This window comes from Actinia tenebrosa, unplaced genomic scaffold (assembly GCF_029948245.1).
Source record: "Actinia tenebrosa isolate PJP-AT-01 unplaced genomic scaffold, QUT_ActTen_1.0 PGA_scaffold2__45_contigs__length_23673736, whole genome shotgun sequence".
In the NCBI taxonomy this organism is placed as follows: Eukaryota; Metazoa; Cnidaria; class Anthozoa; order Actiniaria; family Actiniidae; genus Actinia; species Actinia tenebrosa.
In genome coordinates, this window is record NW_028292579.1 from 16941041 (window position 1) to 16959744 (window position 18704).

General features: G+C 38.0%; 3 protein-coding genes across 3 annotated transcripts; all 3 read left to right on the plus strand.

Annotated features, from left to right (window-relative positions):
• On the plus strand, nt 1-6317 carry LOC116295151 (cathepsin L). The gene is made up of 5 exons (XM_089034598.1): nt 1-296; nt 3129-3342; nt 4316-4588; nt 5038-5170; nt 6020-6317. The coding sequence occupies exons 1-5, from the start codon at nt 132-134 to the stop codon at nt 6207-6209; spliced, it is 975 nt and encodes a 324-aa protein (XP_088890724.1). The 5' UTR covers nt 1-131; the 3' UTR covers nt 6210-6317.
• A 2331-nt stretch (nt 6318-8648) lies between these two features.
• On the plus strand, nt 8649-11463 carry LOC116295158 (cathepsin L). The gene is made up of 5 exons (XM_031702915.2): nt 8649-8903; nt 9368-9593; nt 9779-10051; nt 10257-10389; nt 10959-11463. Exons 1-5 carry the CDS (start codon nt 8730-8732, stop codon nt 11146-11148), a joined length of 996 nt encoding a protein of 331 aa, XP_031558775.2. The 5' UTR covers nt 8649-8729; the 3' UTR covers nt 11149-11463.
• A 994-nt stretch (nt 11464-12457) lies between these two features.
• Nucleotides 12458-18630, plus strand: LOC116295167 (uncharacterized). Its single transcript, XM_031702921.2, has 6 exons — nt 12458-12646; nt 13197-13280; nt 14738-14810; nt 15357-15432; nt 15717-15786; nt 16484-18630. Exons 1-6 carry the CDS (start codon nt 12557-12559, stop codon nt 17144-17146), a joined length of 1056 nt encoding a protein of 351 aa, XP_031558781.1. The 5' UTR covers nt 12458-12556; the 3' UTR covers nt 17147-18630.
• Nucleotides 18631-18704: the final 74 nt, after the last annotated feature.

An 18704-nucleotide genomic window follows, 5' to 3' on the forward strand; every position in this document is an offset into this window, starting at 1 on the left:
GCGCGTCATTTTCGTGACTGGAACGAGACGGTACGAAATATCCCTACAAGAACGATTAGTCTCTGCTATTTCTTTTAGTGCGTCTGAAACTAGCTCCCAAGAAGCAATAGGCTCACACTCGGTACTTCAAAATGCTGTCTGTTTTATTTTTGGTTGTTCTCGTAGCTGTTGCTCAAAGCTCGCCTGTCGGTGAAGAAGACTTGCAGTGGAAGGCTTGGAAATCTTTCCATGCTAAATCATACACGACTGTCAGCGAGGAGGCACAACGCCGTGCAATCTGGCGCAACAACCTCGAGGTAAGATTAGTCAGAATATTGATAAGACTAGCGCTTGTATAATCATCATATATTAAAACTCTTGTACATTATGTACACTTTATCAAAAGCGTTACAGCACACCTCTAAACTGACAAATTCGAGTGCAGCAATTTTGGAAACTTCAAAACACTATAAACTGATAATTGTTATTCGTTATTTTGTTCGTTATTCGTATCATATAAACGAGTGGTTTTCTAAGATTGCTGTACTTTTTTCGTCTGCCTCTTCCTCATTAAAACTCGAAAGATTTCTTGCATCAGCCATGTTACAGCACGCGTAGTAACACTATCTACGATCGAGCAGAAGGTTGACAATCACCGGCAAATTTGTCGCAGACTTTAGTTGCTGTTTTATAACTCACATCAGAATGCCATTTACTCTTCCCTCCACATCTTAAACTACGGTACTGCTAAAAATAAAGGAGTCAGTTTTTACGGCGCCATAAATATTATTTTAAAGTTACGGTTCCGTCAATAAAGGACAGTCAGTTTTTCCACAGTCATAAAACTATAAAACGATTAGACTGGAAAAATGTAGTTCCGCTTCTCATCTGCATTAGCAAAGTCATTGGTTTCTTTTGTCTTATTCTATCATATATACACTCCTTTCTACCACTTTTTTCTCTTTTACTCCGACGAAGGACTAGCTTCCGAAACGTCAGTAAGTTTTTTCATCTTTTCACGGTGTATAATTTACCTTTTCATCATTACTGTTTCATTAGAAACACCGACGCAGCTCACACTAGTTTTTAGCTAGTTATATCTTTGCATTAGCAAAGGTTATGGCAATGAGTATGGACCAGTCGTGACCATCGTCAGGAGTCTTAGAACTTTTTCGGGCCGAGTTAGTCCAGTACTGAGAACTGACGCGTACCATTCGAGATCTGGATTAACTCGGACCGAACGGTTGGACATAATAGAAAAGCGACCTTAGTTTGCGCACGCGTAGGGAAACATCTATGATGTCTTACAAGTTGATCAATTGTTGGGTTTCACTTGACGTCATTCCCTATCTCTTGTGGAATGTTCATCAGCTGAATCGCAATTTTCGATAAAATTCTCTCTGGCTAACAGCACATGGTGGTCAGTGTTTGACCAACATTTGGAGCAAATTGAGATTCAAAGACGTTTATCAGCTGATTGAATTCCAGCAATACTTGACATGGGTTGATTTATAATAGTACAACACATCATAATGAATCGTTTACTCTGAGTGCCAGGGTCTTGTCAGACTTGTCACTTCATTGCCCAACGAGTGTGAAAGATATGTGAAAGACAGGATATATGGGAATATTTTGAATGCTACAGACGACGCTAAAAAAACAGTCACAGGTTTCGTATCTCATGACCGCAAAGGGCAAAGCTACTCTTTTCTTATAACAAATCCTTTATACTTTGCACTTACTTCCGTCGGCCTTAAATATCTTAACACGAGTTCTGATTCACTTTCCTATCATCATTGTCGTGTAAACGGAACAAATAAGGCAATGGTCGCCAATCAAAGACGCGCTCCAAGAAAACCATAAAAGATATTGCACTTTCAGTTACGTGATACGAAGCGGTTTTGAACCCGGCTATATTTGTTTTCTTCTTTAAGAAAAGTAATTTGCTCTTTGAGGGTTTCCTGTGTTGTGATCGGTTTCCTTTTACATCAGTTGTAATCAGATCTGCGCTGTAAACTGATAGCCGATTAAATTCAAATCAATAACCGTTGGTAACGCACTCTCTAGTAAACACTCAAAAGAAGAGAAGGGCTGCAACAAAGCAAGTCTTATCGTATGATCATCACCTCCAGTTGCTCGGACCAGCTACTTTAGTACAACCATCAGGAAGTCTTGATGATTTTCATTTTTCTATTGCGTCATGTTGTTCGAAAATGTTCAAGATGTAAAATCCTGTAAACAAGGGAATTCAAATTTCGTATTTTAGTGAGCGGCTATTTCAAATTTAATCGTTTTTTAAACTAAAACAATTATATTTTATCAGTTCTAATAAGAAAATGGTTTTTTTGATTGAAGGCTTTTGAAAAACTTTTCGGTGTGTAAAGAAGGAACAGTGCCAGTATTTCAAATCTTGAAGATGCACAAGTAGACTTCAGATAAAGCAAGTGTTTTGCCTGAGAATAAATTCGGCAGGATAACTAAAGCAAGTTTTCCCTACGATTACTCTTCACAATATATGAAAATCTAGATCTCTCTGTCAACAAGCTGTCAAATTCTTTTGTTTCAAATTGGACGTACACCAGATACATCCTGTTTCATAAGCTAAGCGGTCCGAGCAACTGGAGGTGAACATATAACTAAAACTTAGTTTTTAAATATCACTTTCTAGGATCGTTACTTTTACGAGTTCAACAAAATAAAACATCCCGACCCAAAGTTTGTTCATTGAGCAAACATTACGTGGGTTTTTTATTGATAAATTACCTTCATGAATAATTTGGACAGGGGTTTTAAAATCGGACACTTGCTTTGTTTCAGCCCTTCTCTTCTTTTGACTGCTTACTAGAAAGTGCGTTACACACCACAGGCAACCCATAGTAAGAAACAAAACACTAACGGTTATCACAGCGCGCAGATCTGATTACAACTTATGTAAAAGGAAACCTATCACAACACAGGAAACCCACAAAGAGCAAATTACTTTTCTAAAAGAAGAAAACAAATATAGCCGGGTTCCCTGTGGTTTTGCTGGCTTTTCGACATAGCGACCCATGAGGATGTGTTGTCTAAGCCGATCATGTCCCGTGATCACCTGATGTCCATCTTGACCTTGTCTTGACACAGCAATTATTTATCGTTTAATATTACAGATCATCAAAGCTCACAATGCAGGAAAGCATTCTTACACACTGGCCATGAACCATTTTGGAGATCTCACCGCCACCGAGTTTAAGTACCTGTTTCTTGGCTACAGAGCTAACAACAGCACCAAGGGTTCCACCTTCCTGCCACCCAGTAATGTTGTTCTTCCTAGCACTGTTGACTGGAGGACCAAGGGTTATGTCACACCTGTCAAGAACCAGAGTACGTAGGCAAACACATGAATGACATATTCTTATTTAGTCTCCTCTTCCTCAGGCATCTCCTTGGCTCTTTTTGCTCCTTGGGCTTCCTGTGGCGAGGACAAAAAGACGTTCCTGGTTCTTCTTTGTCATAAAATTTAATACAGAGAGCACAACAGAGAACATAGAATATATGGAGTAGCCTGCGGAGGAGGCTAACTCTTATTAACTATGCATCATTACACAACACAACACATGACATGACAATAGTGCAGTCTTCGTATGACTGTGAAAAGTTCACGGCACAAATATACGGTCGTGACACAGCGAAGGATACGCCAGACAAATCACGTTGCACGAGAATTTACTCTCCATCCAATCAAATACCCGGAACACGGCATAAACACGGCGCGGACACGGTCACGCCAAGATCACGGCACTTTTAGACCAATCATATTGCGCGTGAAAAAAATCAGCCAATTAAAATTCTAGAAAGTATCACGGTCACGGCACGTCACCCTTACGGCACTGAGCTTTTCACAGTCATGCGAAAACTGCAGTAACATCACATCACGCCATTTCACCACAACCGATGGCATGAAATCACACGATCCACAATACCATATCACACTCAACAATCCACACACACACCATACCATACCTAGTTAAACCACATCTTAATCCTATGTCACATGAAATCTCACAATATGTGCATGTAGTTGCCTGGAATTCTCTGCCATTAAAGGTACAAGAAGTCTCCCTGTTTTTAAAAGTATTTTATTAGGATTCTTCATTTAATACTTGTTTGTATATATTTCTTATCTTCTCTATTAACATTTGTTTTGCATGACACGGCTCTCAGGAAGAGCATAGATAGATAGATGATGTGATTCCGTGTTTAAATCAAGTTTATTGCTATTATGCATCATTCACCACACCTCCACCTAATCCATGCCAGACAATCCATTCATGTTGTATTTGGCTTAACATCGTAGAACAATGTGGTTCGTGCTGGGCCTTTAGTACCACTGGTTCCCTTGAGGGACAACATTTCAAGAAGACAGGCAAGCTTGTCTCTCTGAGTGAACAGAACCTTGTTGACTGTTCCACATCTTATGGTAACCATGGATGCCAGGGAGGTCTGATGGACAATGCTTTCCGATACATCAAAGCTAATGGTGGTATTGATACTGAGAAAAGCTATCCTTATGAGGCCAGAAACGATCGCTGCCGCTTCAAGAGCTCTGATGTTGGTGCAACTGATACAGGTAACTTTGTTGATGATCATATCTGGAGTATGTTCAACGCTCCCACGTTTGGGGATCTACAACTTGATCCCTCTATTCTTTTTAAACCCATAACGAATCAACTCAATCGGTGCAGCGTACAATTTGAATTGTATTGTGTTGTTCTTTGATGTGGTGAGTTGCGGTGTGGTGTGGTGTGCTATGATCTAACATGGGTAGGTGTGCTCTAGTGTAGTTATTTTGGTGTTATATGGTGCGATGGGGTGTGTTGTCAGGGCCGTAACCAGGGGGGAGCACAGGGTGCACGTACACCCCCCCCGTAAAAGCTTAAGGTCCTCCTATCTATCTCCATTGCCTTAAAATTGCAGGCAAATGTTTTTATTTTCAAATTGAAGCTCTTTTTTCTGCTTTATTTGCTTTGGTTCGTGCTGCGGTAATGTTTTCTAACTGTGTGTTATATATCCATGCAGGATACACGGATATCGATCATGGTAATGAAGAGGCACTCCAGCAGGCTGTCGCTACAGTAGGACCCATCTCTGTTGCCATTGATGCTGGTCACTCATCATTCCAGTTGTACCACCAAGGTGTCTATGACGAACCGTAAGTAATCTCATTCAATAAGGGTCTTACTATTCTCCACAAGAAGATATAACTAGCTAAAAACTAGTGTGAGCTGCGTCGGTGTTTCTAATGAAACAGTAATGATGAAAAGGTAAATTATACACCGTGAAAAGATGAAAAAACTTACTGACGTTTCGGACGCTAGTCCTTCGGAGTAAAAGAGAAAGAACTGGTAGAAAGGAGTGTATATATGATAGAATAAGACAAAAGAAACCAATGAGAGCAAGGTAGGCAAGGAAACAAAAAATCATCCCATTCTCCACAAGGTAGAGAGGGGTGTCCAATATAGAACTACTATATTGTGAGGACTTCGATTACCTCTTTGTTTATTTATCTTTGTGTCTTGGCCGTTTTACTTGGAAAGATATCCTCAATCAGACAATCGTTAGGGAATCAAGGGTGGTAGGATGGAAATGGTTGTACTTGTCTCTCACCTCTGGGGCCGGTCTCGAGCTTGATTCCCAGACTCAGCATAGATCGGGTCTCTCCCTTGATTCGAGGGTTTTTCTCTGGGGTTCTTCAGCTTTACAACCTCCAAAACCTTACAAGCTAAATTCCAATTCGATCTGTGAGTTAGCCGTGCCATGACTTAGATCAGCCAAGAGATTGTTTCAGGGTTCATTCTGTGAGTTAGCCATGCCCTGACTTAGATCAGCCCAGAGGCTGTTTCATGGTTCTATCTGTGAGTTAGCCATGCCCTGACTTAGATCAGCCCAGAGGCTGTTTCATGGTTCTATCTGTGAGTTAGCCATGCCCTGACTTTGCTAAGCCCAGAGTTTTTGAGGACCATAATTAAGAATGATCAATTCTCTCTTCCCCATTTCACAGCAACTGCAGTAGCTCTCAACTCGATCATGGAGTACTCGCTGTAGGATACGGAACACACCAAGGAAAAGATTACTGGCTGGTCAAGAATTCCTGGGGAGCCGGGTGGGGTTTGGAGGGTTACATCATGATGTCCAGGAACAAGAATAACCAGTGTGGTATTGCTACCCAAGCCAGCTACCCACTCGTCTGATTGTCTGGCTGCTTTTATAGATGTTGTTTTTATCTTGTGTAGATTTGTACCATACACAAAAATATATAAAAGATGATTATTTGTGTATATTAAAGAAATTTCAAAACACTTCTTATTGGTGGTATTATACAATGTATCTGCGTATTTCTTTAAGCTATCTCATTACCTGAAATTTTTGGCGACATTACCTGAAAATTTCGTGATTTCGGAGGTCCACATTTCGAGACTTTAATTTTCGCAATTTTTACATAAAATGATATTCGAAGTCACTTTAATTTCGAGGTTTCTTCGAATAAATCATTTATAATTTGCTAAAAATGCCAAATGGTCTCCATTTAGTGGGATTGTCTTCATGCGCAACAAAGACGCAATCGTTGTCAAAAGTATAAACGAATCGTACTTTAGCAAAGATTGCTGCAACTTGTCTCGCAACATTTTTTCAAATTGCGCTGTAGGTTACACGCTACAATGTTCCATGCAACTTGTGTCGCAACGCCGTTGCGAGACAAGTTGCAGAGAACTTGCACCGGTGTGTAATCGCACCTTTAGTACATTTCTTTTGTCTTTCTGGTAGGAAGTGCGGGAAAGGTGGTAATCGAGTAAACGTAGTATCTCTCTGTCGTGGCGTTTCCCTTCCCTCGTGCTCCGCGCTCACTTCTAGTGTCACAAAGCGAGACAGTGATTGATGAAGGAGAGAGAAGGAGTTAGATGCGACGAACCATACGTTGTCTTCCATTTTATCGCATCAGGGTCCAGTTGTACGAAGGGTGGATAGCGCTATCCGACGAATGAATCTTATCCACTAAAAAAGAATTACTGGATAACAGCATCGACTTATTCTGATTCACTGGATAAGAATTTATCCGTTGGATAGCGCTATCCATCCTTCGTACAACTGAGCTCCGCTTAAGCAACATCCCTTATCCACTGACTTGAGGATGCATGCGCCAATAATATACCCCTTTTGCGGCACGGTCTGTGTTGTGCAAAAAAACAGTACGTTTGTAAGGCCTCTTTTCCACACCTGATAGCCGTTCTGCTTTGGGTGGGGTTGGGGAGGGGAGGGGAGGGGAGGGGAGGGCTAGGGATTGGAAACTGTATGGGATAGACTAAGGAGAGGGGAAACCGCGAATTTCTCTCGGAAGACAAAATCCTAGAAATTCCCTCTCCTCTCCAACGAAGAGCTTGTAGACAGGCTAGATACTGACTGCGTTCCGTTTTTGCATGCAATATTTCGCTTTTTAAGTGGTCGGCATGTGCTGTGCGTGTGATTGAAGCACCCAGGACAGTACTGACTACACCGCTCAATTAATCTTAACTCGTGATTACGCACACTGATAACACTAGTATCGATGCAAACCACGAGCGTACGACTTGTCTCATGACTAGGTAAACAGTTATGCAACAAAATAGTTACGTAACAAACGTATAGCTAATTCTAGTATGAATGGTGAAAAAATTAGTTACAGCGCATTTAGAAATAGAAAAACTCAAGTAAGACAATCTGGGAGGCGGTTGTTTTGCTCTCGCTGGACTTTTAATATTGGAAATCTGCGGTCTTTTTATCGTCTTGGCACTCGAGATGCCGACAACAGCGAAGTATTCTAGATAAATCTAATACAGACACTTTCTACCGACAGGGGAGGGATGGGGATAAGCTCTAGTCAGACAGTCATTCTGATGAAGATAAAAATAATAAAAGGGTAAATTTTTCACCGTGAAAAGATGAAAACACTTACTGACGTTACTTACTTACTAACTTAATAGCGTCCTAAGCGTCAGTAAGTTTTTTCATCTTTTCACGGTGTCAAATTTACCTTTTCATCATTACTGTTTCATTAGAAACACCGACGCAGCTCACACTAGTTTTTAGCTAGTTATATCTTCTGATGAAGATAGATTCATCTTTGACCTTTGTAGAAGAGAAATGGAAGACACTGTATTTCACTCTAGCTGAAAACATATGCAAGAAATAGGTCCTTTTTCCTATGGGGGTAGGGGGTAGGGGAAACATTGCAGATGCCTGAAATATCCTGAAACGCATAGTCATGGTGTTTGCATAACAAAAAGTCTCGTGACTTGCTCGCGTCAATCATTTATGATTGACAACCGGCAAATGCTTTCCAAGGCATCTGTTCCCAAATCCACGACATTTTTCTGCATATCTTAAAGGAAACCTTTACTTCATTCACATATAACATGCTGAAAATACCTTGAACTAATATACATAACTCTAATTTGTTTCTTTATATGTTTTTTGGGTCTTTTTTGCGTTCGTGAATTTCATAATCACATCATATGGGAATCCCTGTGTATAATCACGAGTTAGGTATGCAAATCGCGCGTCGTTATTGTCTGAATAATCTATTGAAATACAACCATGGGACAGTCATATGACTAGCAACAATGAACCGTATATAAACAACTAGCGTGCATGTCATTATTCATTCAACTTGGGGCAGATCGTAGGGTATATCTTCTAGATTTTTTCTTGTAGTTTATCTTTAAAATTTTTCTGAAATGAAGCTTTTAGTTCTAGTTTGTGTTCTGTCAGTTGCTGTTGCTAATGGCTTCGTTTTGAAGTTTGAACAAGACGAGACTCAATGGCAAGCTTGGAAGAATTTTCACGGTAAAAAGTACACAACAGATTTAGAAGAATCGTCAAGGAAGGCAATCTGGAAAAATAATTTGAGAGTAAGTAAATCTTTTGATATAAATATATATATACATAACTTATTACGCGTAGTTAGCTGTATTCTTGATTGGATACCATTCAACTGTATCAAGCAAGAAGTTAGTTTTCAAGTTTCATTTAAAGTTTGTTACCAGTTATAACTCTTTTTATAAACTGTGAGTGTTATGTAACAAAAGCTCAGTTGGACATTTTGCACATTATCTGTCCTTTAATTTTTCTCAAAAATCGTTTTTCCTAGATATCGTTAGATAATATTTGACTTAAAAATGGAATGTCAGAAAAAAATTTTTTCCAAAAAGAATGAAAATTTATCGCTGCCACGTGCTTAAGCACACAACAAAATCCAGGATGATCTCGTAGTCTTTAGATTTGATATAAAATTTTATTCTTATTTCTCGATTCACCCCTCGATTCCAATTGTAATATTCAAGGCATTTTTTAAACAGTTTATTTTCTTTGTTAGAAAATCACCCAGCATAATTCCGAAGGACACAGCTACACTCTCGCTATGAACCACCTTGGTGATCTGACTCAAGATGAATTCAGATACTTCTTTACAGGAATGAAGTCTCATTACAGCAACTACACTCAAAGAACTGGCTCTGCTTTCCTTGCTCCAAGTAATATTAAACTACCTGATGAAGTAGATTGGAGGAAAGAAGGATATGTCACTCCAGTCAAGAACCAGGGTAAGATTCGTATGGTTTAACCTATTCTAATATTTCAGTGTTTTGGTTGGGGTGAGCTGTGGCAGATTCAGTGGGATTGTTGGATTGTTTTAGCACATGAGTGGATTTTTTTTTGCTATTTATTTACATAAAAGTTTATTATTGATTTTGTCACTCATCTTCTTCTTTTGGAATGTTGTTTACAGGACAATGTGGTTCGTGCTGGGCCTTTAGTACCACTGGTTCCCTTGAGGGACAACATTTCAAGAAGACAGGCAAGCTTGTCTCTCTGAGTGAACAGAACCTTGTTGACTGTTCCACATCTTATGGTAACCATGGATGCCAGGGAGGTCTGATGGACAATGCTTTCCGATACATCAAAGCTAATGGTGGTATTGATACTGAGGCCAGCTATCCTTATCAGGCAGAGAATGAGAAGTGCCGATACAAGAGCTCTGATGTTGGTGCCACTGATACAGGTAAAACTGATATTTCATTGTGCAAGAGTGTATTACTCATTTTTTTCCTACTCTGCCCCAATGAGCCTCTCAACCAGGAAACGAAACTCCATGTGTTCTTAATTGGCTAGTGTGATTACAGTTACATGTATTGCAATTGAAAGGCAACTTAATACTGATTATAAATGTTGATTCGCTTCTGATCAGGTTTTTCTATCTTTTTTAGGCTTTGTAGATATTCCTGAGGGAGATGAAAACAGCCTCAAAACTGCTGCAGGAACTGTGGGACCCATCTCTGTCGCCATTGATGCTGGACATATGTCATTCCAGTTCTATCACACTGGTGTCTACAACAACCCGTAAGTATATATTGCAAGGACCATGCAGCACCCTAAAAGGTAGGGAGGGGGGATGGTGCTAAGATTGGAAAGTATATAAGATTACAAAAGGAAAAAAGTAAGGGATGCTTCCTCTTCTGCAGTTCATGTATTGGAGTATCAATTTAATCAATACCCTGAAAGAACCTCTGGGCTGATCAAAGACACAGCACAGCTAAATCACAGATTAAATTGAAATTTAGTGTTGCATGTAGGTGTTTTTGTTTTTGAGGGAGGAAAACCAGATAAACCTAAGAAAATTAAAACCCTTGAATCAGGGGAGCGACCCAACAAATTCTACACACATGAAAAGACAAGTCTAGGAATCCTACCAGATACACCTGAGGTGAAGAGCATGTGCACAACCATTGCATCATCAGTTTAGTGAATGTTCTTATGAAACTTTTTTATGTATCTTCAGGCATAATGAGAATTTTTTTCATATAAACAAAAGCTTGATTATGAAATAGTTTTCCAAGCAATCCTTAACACCAAATTTTTAAATTAGTTTTCCATAAAGTAATTAACCAAGTTCTTGTGTTATTCATCAGGAGTTGCAGCAGCACTCGACTCGATCATGGTGTACTTGTTGCTGGCTACGGAACATACCAAGGAAAAGATTACTGGCTGGTCAAGAATTCCTGGGGAGCCAGGTGGGGTATGGAGGGTTACATCATGATGTCCAGGAACAAGAACAACCAGTGTGGTATCGCTACCAAAGCCAGTTACCCACTTGTCTAAATTGAACAAGAATACACACGCACGCACACACACACAAGAACTATAATTTTCTATTCATCTGGTTTGAAGAATCATATTTATATTCGTATGTTAGCTGCACATAATTTGAATATTCACAAAAAGAGGACAGTGAGCAGATATTGAATTTTATAGGAGCAGCTGGTCTGTGATGACGAATTGACTTCAAGACTGAACTGTCATTGCTTGTTAGATTGTTTTGAAATCGTAACTTGAATGACCATCATTTTTATAACATTATTTTATTTTTAATATTTTGTTGAAAAGATTGCTTGTAATAAAGATTTCAAGTTTGAATTTGGAGATGTTTTTTATCATTCAATTGAAATTGAACAACAACAAATAAAAGGTTTGGGAAAGCCATTTCACTGTAAAGTGTTGTAAGTGTTGGAAAGCCATTAAAATGCATAATATCCCATATGCATTTCTCCAGGAAGCCCTTAAAATGTAAAATCTCACATATACATTTCTCCTGGAAGCCATTTCACTGTCAAGTGCTGTAAGTTCCAGGACTCCATTAAAATGCATAACGTCCTGTATGCATTTCTCTGGGAAGCTATTTATCCACTCTTCAGTGAGGGTGTTACAAACTGCTAACAAATTATTTCTACAGAAAATTGGTAAAATAGATCATTTCCATGTCAGATTGAAGAGGACCATTAAATGGGAATATAAAACTGGGATTTTGCATTCACATTCCTGTCAGTAAAACTGGAAAATGATGGACTGGGACTTGGATTAAATGAAGTAGATGGGAATGACATTTCTACCCCATAGTATCTAAAGGTAGATTTGTCATGATGCCTCTCATAGGTTTCTGTAATTAAAGTTTACAGCACTGTATTTCAAAAAAGTTATCAAAATTGGAATTTGAAGCATCTATTTTTAGATTAAGTTTCGTTCGCCACAACTGACACTTTTCTAATATTAATTTTCCCTGAACAGTCTGTCTCTGTCTCACCCCAAGAAATTCCCAAATTTTCCCCGCCTCAAACACAAAGTGAATTGATTTTTATCGCTTGTCATTCTTATCCAAATCGAGTAATAATAATTGGAGTCTAGATTCCAAACGTTCTTACAAAAATCCTAGTAACAGTGTAAAGATTTCTTGATTCAAATGAGAAAAGAAGATTACTTCTGGATAGACTGCATGTCTGTCCAATTCGCAATTATTAGCTATACTTCAGTACTATTAATTTCAGTTATATTACCACCCGACCCCCGGGGAAAAAATGGGGTAAAAGTTAACCTACTCCACCCTAGAGGGTCCTGACATTGTCGATCAATATGGCCGCAGTGGATGCTGGTCGGGTGCATATTTCCCCTTCCTCTTTAAAATTTATCTTTAAAACCAAGAAGTAAAAGAAAAAATATTGGGAAAAAACTCAAAATGAGCAACGAGGGAGAAGTTGAAACCGCTATTGGGATCCGAGCTCCTATCGTTGGTTATGAAGTCGTTGATAGAAGAGAAAAATTCACGGTGAGTCGAAGGAGTTGTGACAGACAAGATTGCGTTTCAAACTCTGTACTTGGTTTTCTTGTGGTTTTGGCCTCTTTGTGGACGAATTAAACCCAAAACAAACCACTCTTGAGTTTTGAAAACATATGGTATTCTATTAAATTAGGGATATAAAGAAGCTACTTCTGTTGGAGGAGTGTTTAAAACACAACGTGACATCTTATCTTGTCCGATCTGTCCGCGCGCATTTTCAACCAGAATAAAAAAATCAAAACTCAAGATATACCGATTGATCGGCAGATTTAATTCATATTTTGAAAGTTTATTTTGTATTTCTTCTAATTACTGTTAACTTTGATCAGTAATGCACTTCGATTCCAAATCTATTCAATTCCTACAAGTTTTTGTTTGAACGACTTTCAATTGAACATAAAAAAAATGATTTAACAACCTTATGAAAAAAATTATTTAAATTTTTACCTTTCGTGATCAAGACAGTTCTCCCATACAACAAAATTTACTCTTTATGTTTATATTATTTTGATGTTTAAACATCTAATTGACGTTTTAGGTATACAAGGTTCATGTGAAGGATAGAGATAGGACTTGGTTTGTTTTCAGAAGGTACACCGACTTTGTTCGTCTGAATGAAAGAGTAAGTTAGTTTTCTTGTAGATAATCAGCATATCGATTAAATTCACTAAACAGTACCAGTTATTTGGGTTACTTTTTTATTTATAACGACTCAAGACTAAACATTTTTTTGTTGGAATAAACCACTTCTCATTTGCAGTTTCCTGTTACATTCTTTCCCACCTTCTCTTACTTTATTATCATTGCTTTGATATCATTGCTATACATCTCTTATTAAATCTGGTGTCTTACAATTTCTCCAAAAATGCACTTAAATAGGGCTGGTGGTCCTTGGGCATCTTAAGGGTCTGTAAGGGGGGTTTGGATACCAAATCATGCGCTATTTTCCCCAAAAATCCCATGTCCCACGACATTTTGCCATCTGTTTTTCACATTCAAAATATTCAAAGGCGTTTGAATTTCTATTTTATTTATTAATGTTTTCACTTTTCCCCTGAAAATCAGAAAACAAAATCCCACATCCCTGACATTGTAATTTTACAATTGAGTCATTAGGAATTTTTTCTAGGTTCCTCTGGATCCACACTCTGTTTTATCCATTTCCTGGCTCCCGTGAAATCCCTTCCAGACGCTGCTTAATTGGTTATGAATACTCATTATTAAAGTGTGTCCATTAGTAATTGTTGTGTCGCAAGGAATAGCTTCATATAAGCTTTTCATTCAGATCTAAAACTCCCCTCGCTATCTCACATGATCTGTTATCTTGTTGAAACTTGTGGTAAATTATATATAACTGCTTATACTATTTATAGCCTAACAATAAGTTTTATGCATTGTCATTGGTTCAAAGGGGTTACATTGTACATTTTCACATGACAGATATCAGAGGATTAGTCCACTTCTGAATTGATATCCATCAAAAATATAGAAAAATCAATGCAAAAAATGAAGAAATATGGAAAACAAATTAGTAACTTCAGCTTGGTTATGAAATAAATAACGTGGGAGGAACAAATAAAGAAATGATTAGCAACTTGTTTTCTTTACAAACAAGCGAGAATGTGCTATGGCAGAAAACACTCACAAAAAAGGCATCGAAAAGGTGGTTTCATATTTCTGTTAGTGGGATCTGTTCAAATAAAGTCATTAGATTATTTAAAAATGGCTCATGGATTTCCATCGACTATCCTCTTAGAGTACATACCATATATCCGTGAAAAAGCTAACTAACAAAATTGTAAAAATTAGTGCAAAGTTTTGTAAGTCTACAGTCTAATGAGGTCTACTAAACTTACTAATTTGTGCAATTTCATACAAAGTTTTTCATGGATATATGCACTCTATTGATTATAGTTCAATATAAAAATAAAAGAGAAGTGATCTATAGGAGAAAAAAAACCAGTTTGCCAATTAGCAAACCTTCCTGGTGCAGGTTTACATTATGATGTGTAGCTTTGGATTCTTAACATCAAGCGAATAGATTAATTCATTTATACTCTTCCAAATATCTTTCTGTAGTTAGAGAATGCATTCAGAGGATTCCATTTTACACTTCCCAGCAAGAGGTGGCTCAAAAACAACTTTGATCCAGGTATAATATAAATTATAAGCACCCTAAAATCCTGGGGGGGTACTCCGCCAGAATTTGGGTAGGGGTGTTCAGCTGGGATTCTGAAAGGGGTACCCTGTTTATGACAAAAAAACTCAAATTTCTAGACCCTGTTTATAACAAAAGATATAATTTATTGCGCAGAGTTCCTGTTTCAATATTATCATGTCATCTCGCGTATCATGTTTTTTACAACCATAATAACCAGTTTCGGTCAATACAAAAGTAGAAACCCTGAATATGACAGGAAACTCTGGAAGAACTTAGAACTTGAGACTTGAAATTGCATACCCTGTTTATGACAAGAAGCTCCAAAAACCATACCCTGTTCAGCGGATCATCCCCGTATAGTCTGTATGGGAGTACCCCCCCCCCCCCCCCCCCCCGGGCCTAAAATATGAATAGGCTCAGTTAAATAAACCAGTCCTTAAAACCCACATGTCATGCCGGAGTCCAGGTATCTCATCTGAGACTCGCCACCCTTGATTCCATAAAGTAACTTATTTTTGTAACTTTTATTCCAACCAGAATTCATAGAAGAAAGAGCGCGCGGTCTCCAATTTTTTCTCGATAATGTCATGCATCATACGACGATAAGTAGAAGGTGAGATATTTGTTGTATGTATGGAATAATTAAAATTATTGTGTTATTCTAGAATATATCCATACCCCCACCACTGAGGGACCCCCAGGAACTTTCAATTTTCTTCCATACAAACTCTGTAATTTTGTTCTTTCTCTGACCCTCTCCCCTCAAGAATTTCCAATTTACTCCATGGGTGGGGTATGGAAATTTTCTGGAACTACACATTAAATGGAAGTGCTGCTTTTGAAAATGGATCATTTTTTAGGCTAATAAACTCAATTTTTAAATTAAAAATATTGCAGTGATATTGTGAAACAGTTTCTCTGTCTGGATGATCCACCTGGCCCTTATGACAGTCTAGAAGAAAGCAGGGTATGTTAGTGAGTGACAAAATGTAAACTGTACTGTTGTTGGAGAGCCAACTGAATGATAATGCGCACGCATGCAATGATTGATTGTGTCTTACCATTGATTTCGTTGGTACGTGCTGGTTGAGAAAAGATTTGCGACAGGAAAATTGGGCAATACACTGCTATCAATCAGCCTATGTAAAGCTATCCAACAATTTATTTGATTGACAGCAGTTTCCATGTCATGACTGTTGTCTTGATCAGTGCATAGCAATGAAAACAGCGGTAAGACATGAATTATAGCAAGCAGAAATTTACAGTTTTATCATCATCATCACTTGTCATTCAAGGTGCATAAGGCCATTACAATAAAGATAAAATAAATGAACTTTAATCATAGAGGATGACACTTGAGAGTAGTTCAACTCAGTGATGAACTCCTGGTCCTCTTTTAATGTCTCTAGTTTATAAGGGACGAGGAGGCCATTAACATAGTCATCCAAGTTACATGAAGGTCTAATCATTTACATACAAAGGCAACACGTTCTCCTAAGTTTTTTTAAGACCCTGAGTGTTGATCCGGCCGAGGCTTGAACCATGACCTCCTGCACAACAGACCAATGCTCTTACCAACTGAGCTAACTGGGTGGCAATATTCACCCAACCTGCTCTACTCTGCACCATTTTGCTGATTTGCAGTTAAATTATTTGTGTTTTAGGCATATTGTCAACATTTAGAGGATGAGATTGAAAACCTAAAGGAACAGTTACGTGAAGCAGCCTCTGAGCTGAGTGCAACTAGATCCCAACTAGCTCAAGCCAGAGTTCAACAGGAAGCTTTGGTCAGTTCATTAAAAGAAGAACGTGCTACGAACTCATACAGAAAAAGTCTGACTCAGGAAACCAGCAAAGATTCCTTTAAACCAATAATGGATGGCCACAGGATTATTAGTAGGAAACGAAGCTCAGATTTAAAGAAGTCTGATAATATTCAAGAAACTGAAAGTACAGCAACTAAAAGCTCATGGGCCACTGATTTAGAAATAGCTGCACATTCTAAAGGTGTTGATAAGATCAAACCTACTCCAAGACGAACACCAGCAGCTATGCAACCGCTAACCTCAACACCCACAAAGGACTCTGATCTTGTTTCATTTACAGATAGTAATATATCTAGGGAGGGAAGCAGTGAAGAAGCTAGTGGAATTGATGCAGGGAAGGATATAAAAAAGGACAATGAAGCAACTGCAAGTAATCAATGTGATGAAAGTGATGATAAAGAAGTGACAGAGAATGATATATCTGAGAGTAGACCTTCTTCTGAACACAGCAATAAAAGAGATAGTGGTATTATACTGGACTCTCCTCAACCTCCGAAGTAAAATGACAGTTTTATAGAAGCTTGTTTTGAGTAGATGCCAATCATATGTAAATAGTGTTTAATGGTTAATGAAGCTCATCAAGTGGGGAGGCTTTCCGTCCACCCTGGCATGGCAAATTTGATTAGATTTAGGATGGACTATGGCACTTAAATCCTGGGGAGACTCCTATTCATAAAAGGGCGGGGATGCTCAGTAAATATTGAAAATGACCCTTAATGACCCCAGAGTCCTGTCCAGTTGAGAGTGGGGACTAATGAATTTTTTTCCTAAAAGATACCGATTATTTTTGATTGCCAATTGACAGAAGTCAGATAATGAACTGAAAATATATATTCTCAGTTACAACTGCCAATTTTGAATGTCATCATATAATCTCAGGTATCTTATTGCCTCAAAAACAACCTAAGAGGTACTGGCTTACTCTCTGGTAGTCCTTTTAGATTAATGACACCCTAAGAGGTGCCAAGTTGCAGATCTAGAACCCTAAAAGGTACAATGAGCATCCCTGTCCTAATTAGAGTCTCCCCAGGGACTTGCATATTGATAGTGAGCCTGAAATCTTATTTAATCATGCTTGAATTTAATCATGCTTAGATAATTAGCAAATTGTGAGTGTCAGGATATCGTTCAATAGAGATAATACTCCTTTTAACAGTTTCATTCAGTGACCACGAATAATAGTTCCTAGCCAAGGCTGGATTTTCCACGCATAGGAAAACTACAGTTTATCATGCGCAGTAAGTCCAGCCTCGGCTAGGAACTATTATTCGTGGACACTGAATGGAACTGTAAAATGGAGTAATTGTATCATTCACGTTTTTTTTTTGTTGTGATTCATAATTTACTGAGCTTTGAGACATGTCAACATGATGACATATCTAAAAGCTTTTTATATTTCTAGGAATATTTTTGTATTAGATTAATATATATATTGTTACTAAGTAAAATAATTTTAGGTTGAGTAGGTAAATATAACAGGGAGTTAAGGATAGAATGCAAAATGTTAATGTTAATTTGTGTTTTCTCAAAGCTTTTTTACAAGTAGTAATGTTGGGAGGTACAGAAGAAATGCTCAAACCTTTTTCTTAGATTTCTTTCTTAAATTATTTCTTAAATTAGTCCTGGAAAAGACCACTATCAAAAATATCAGATGCAAGGCTAACTGGAAAAATTCTAAACAAATGACACTTTTTTCCCTATGGATTTGTGACATTTTTTTGTATTTTTCAGCCACAGCTACTTCCATTTTAGAAATAGATAAAGAAATAGATGTGTTTAATGCTATTTGTTTTTGTGCTATTTCACAGATATATTGTTTTCACTCTAGCCTTTTGTGCAAGATAATTTGTGAAAAGGTATAGACTTTGCTACATGATCATATATTTGGACAATCAGTTTTTCAAAAAAGTCATCTTTATCATAAATATACAACTTATGACCAGCAAATTGAAAAGCCAGAAGTAAAAGGTTGAAGTAAAAAGTAACAGCTGTTTACTCGTAGTTTCAATTTTAAGTGACATCACCTATTCAACAGTGAGACTAAAAGCACTCTAAAAAT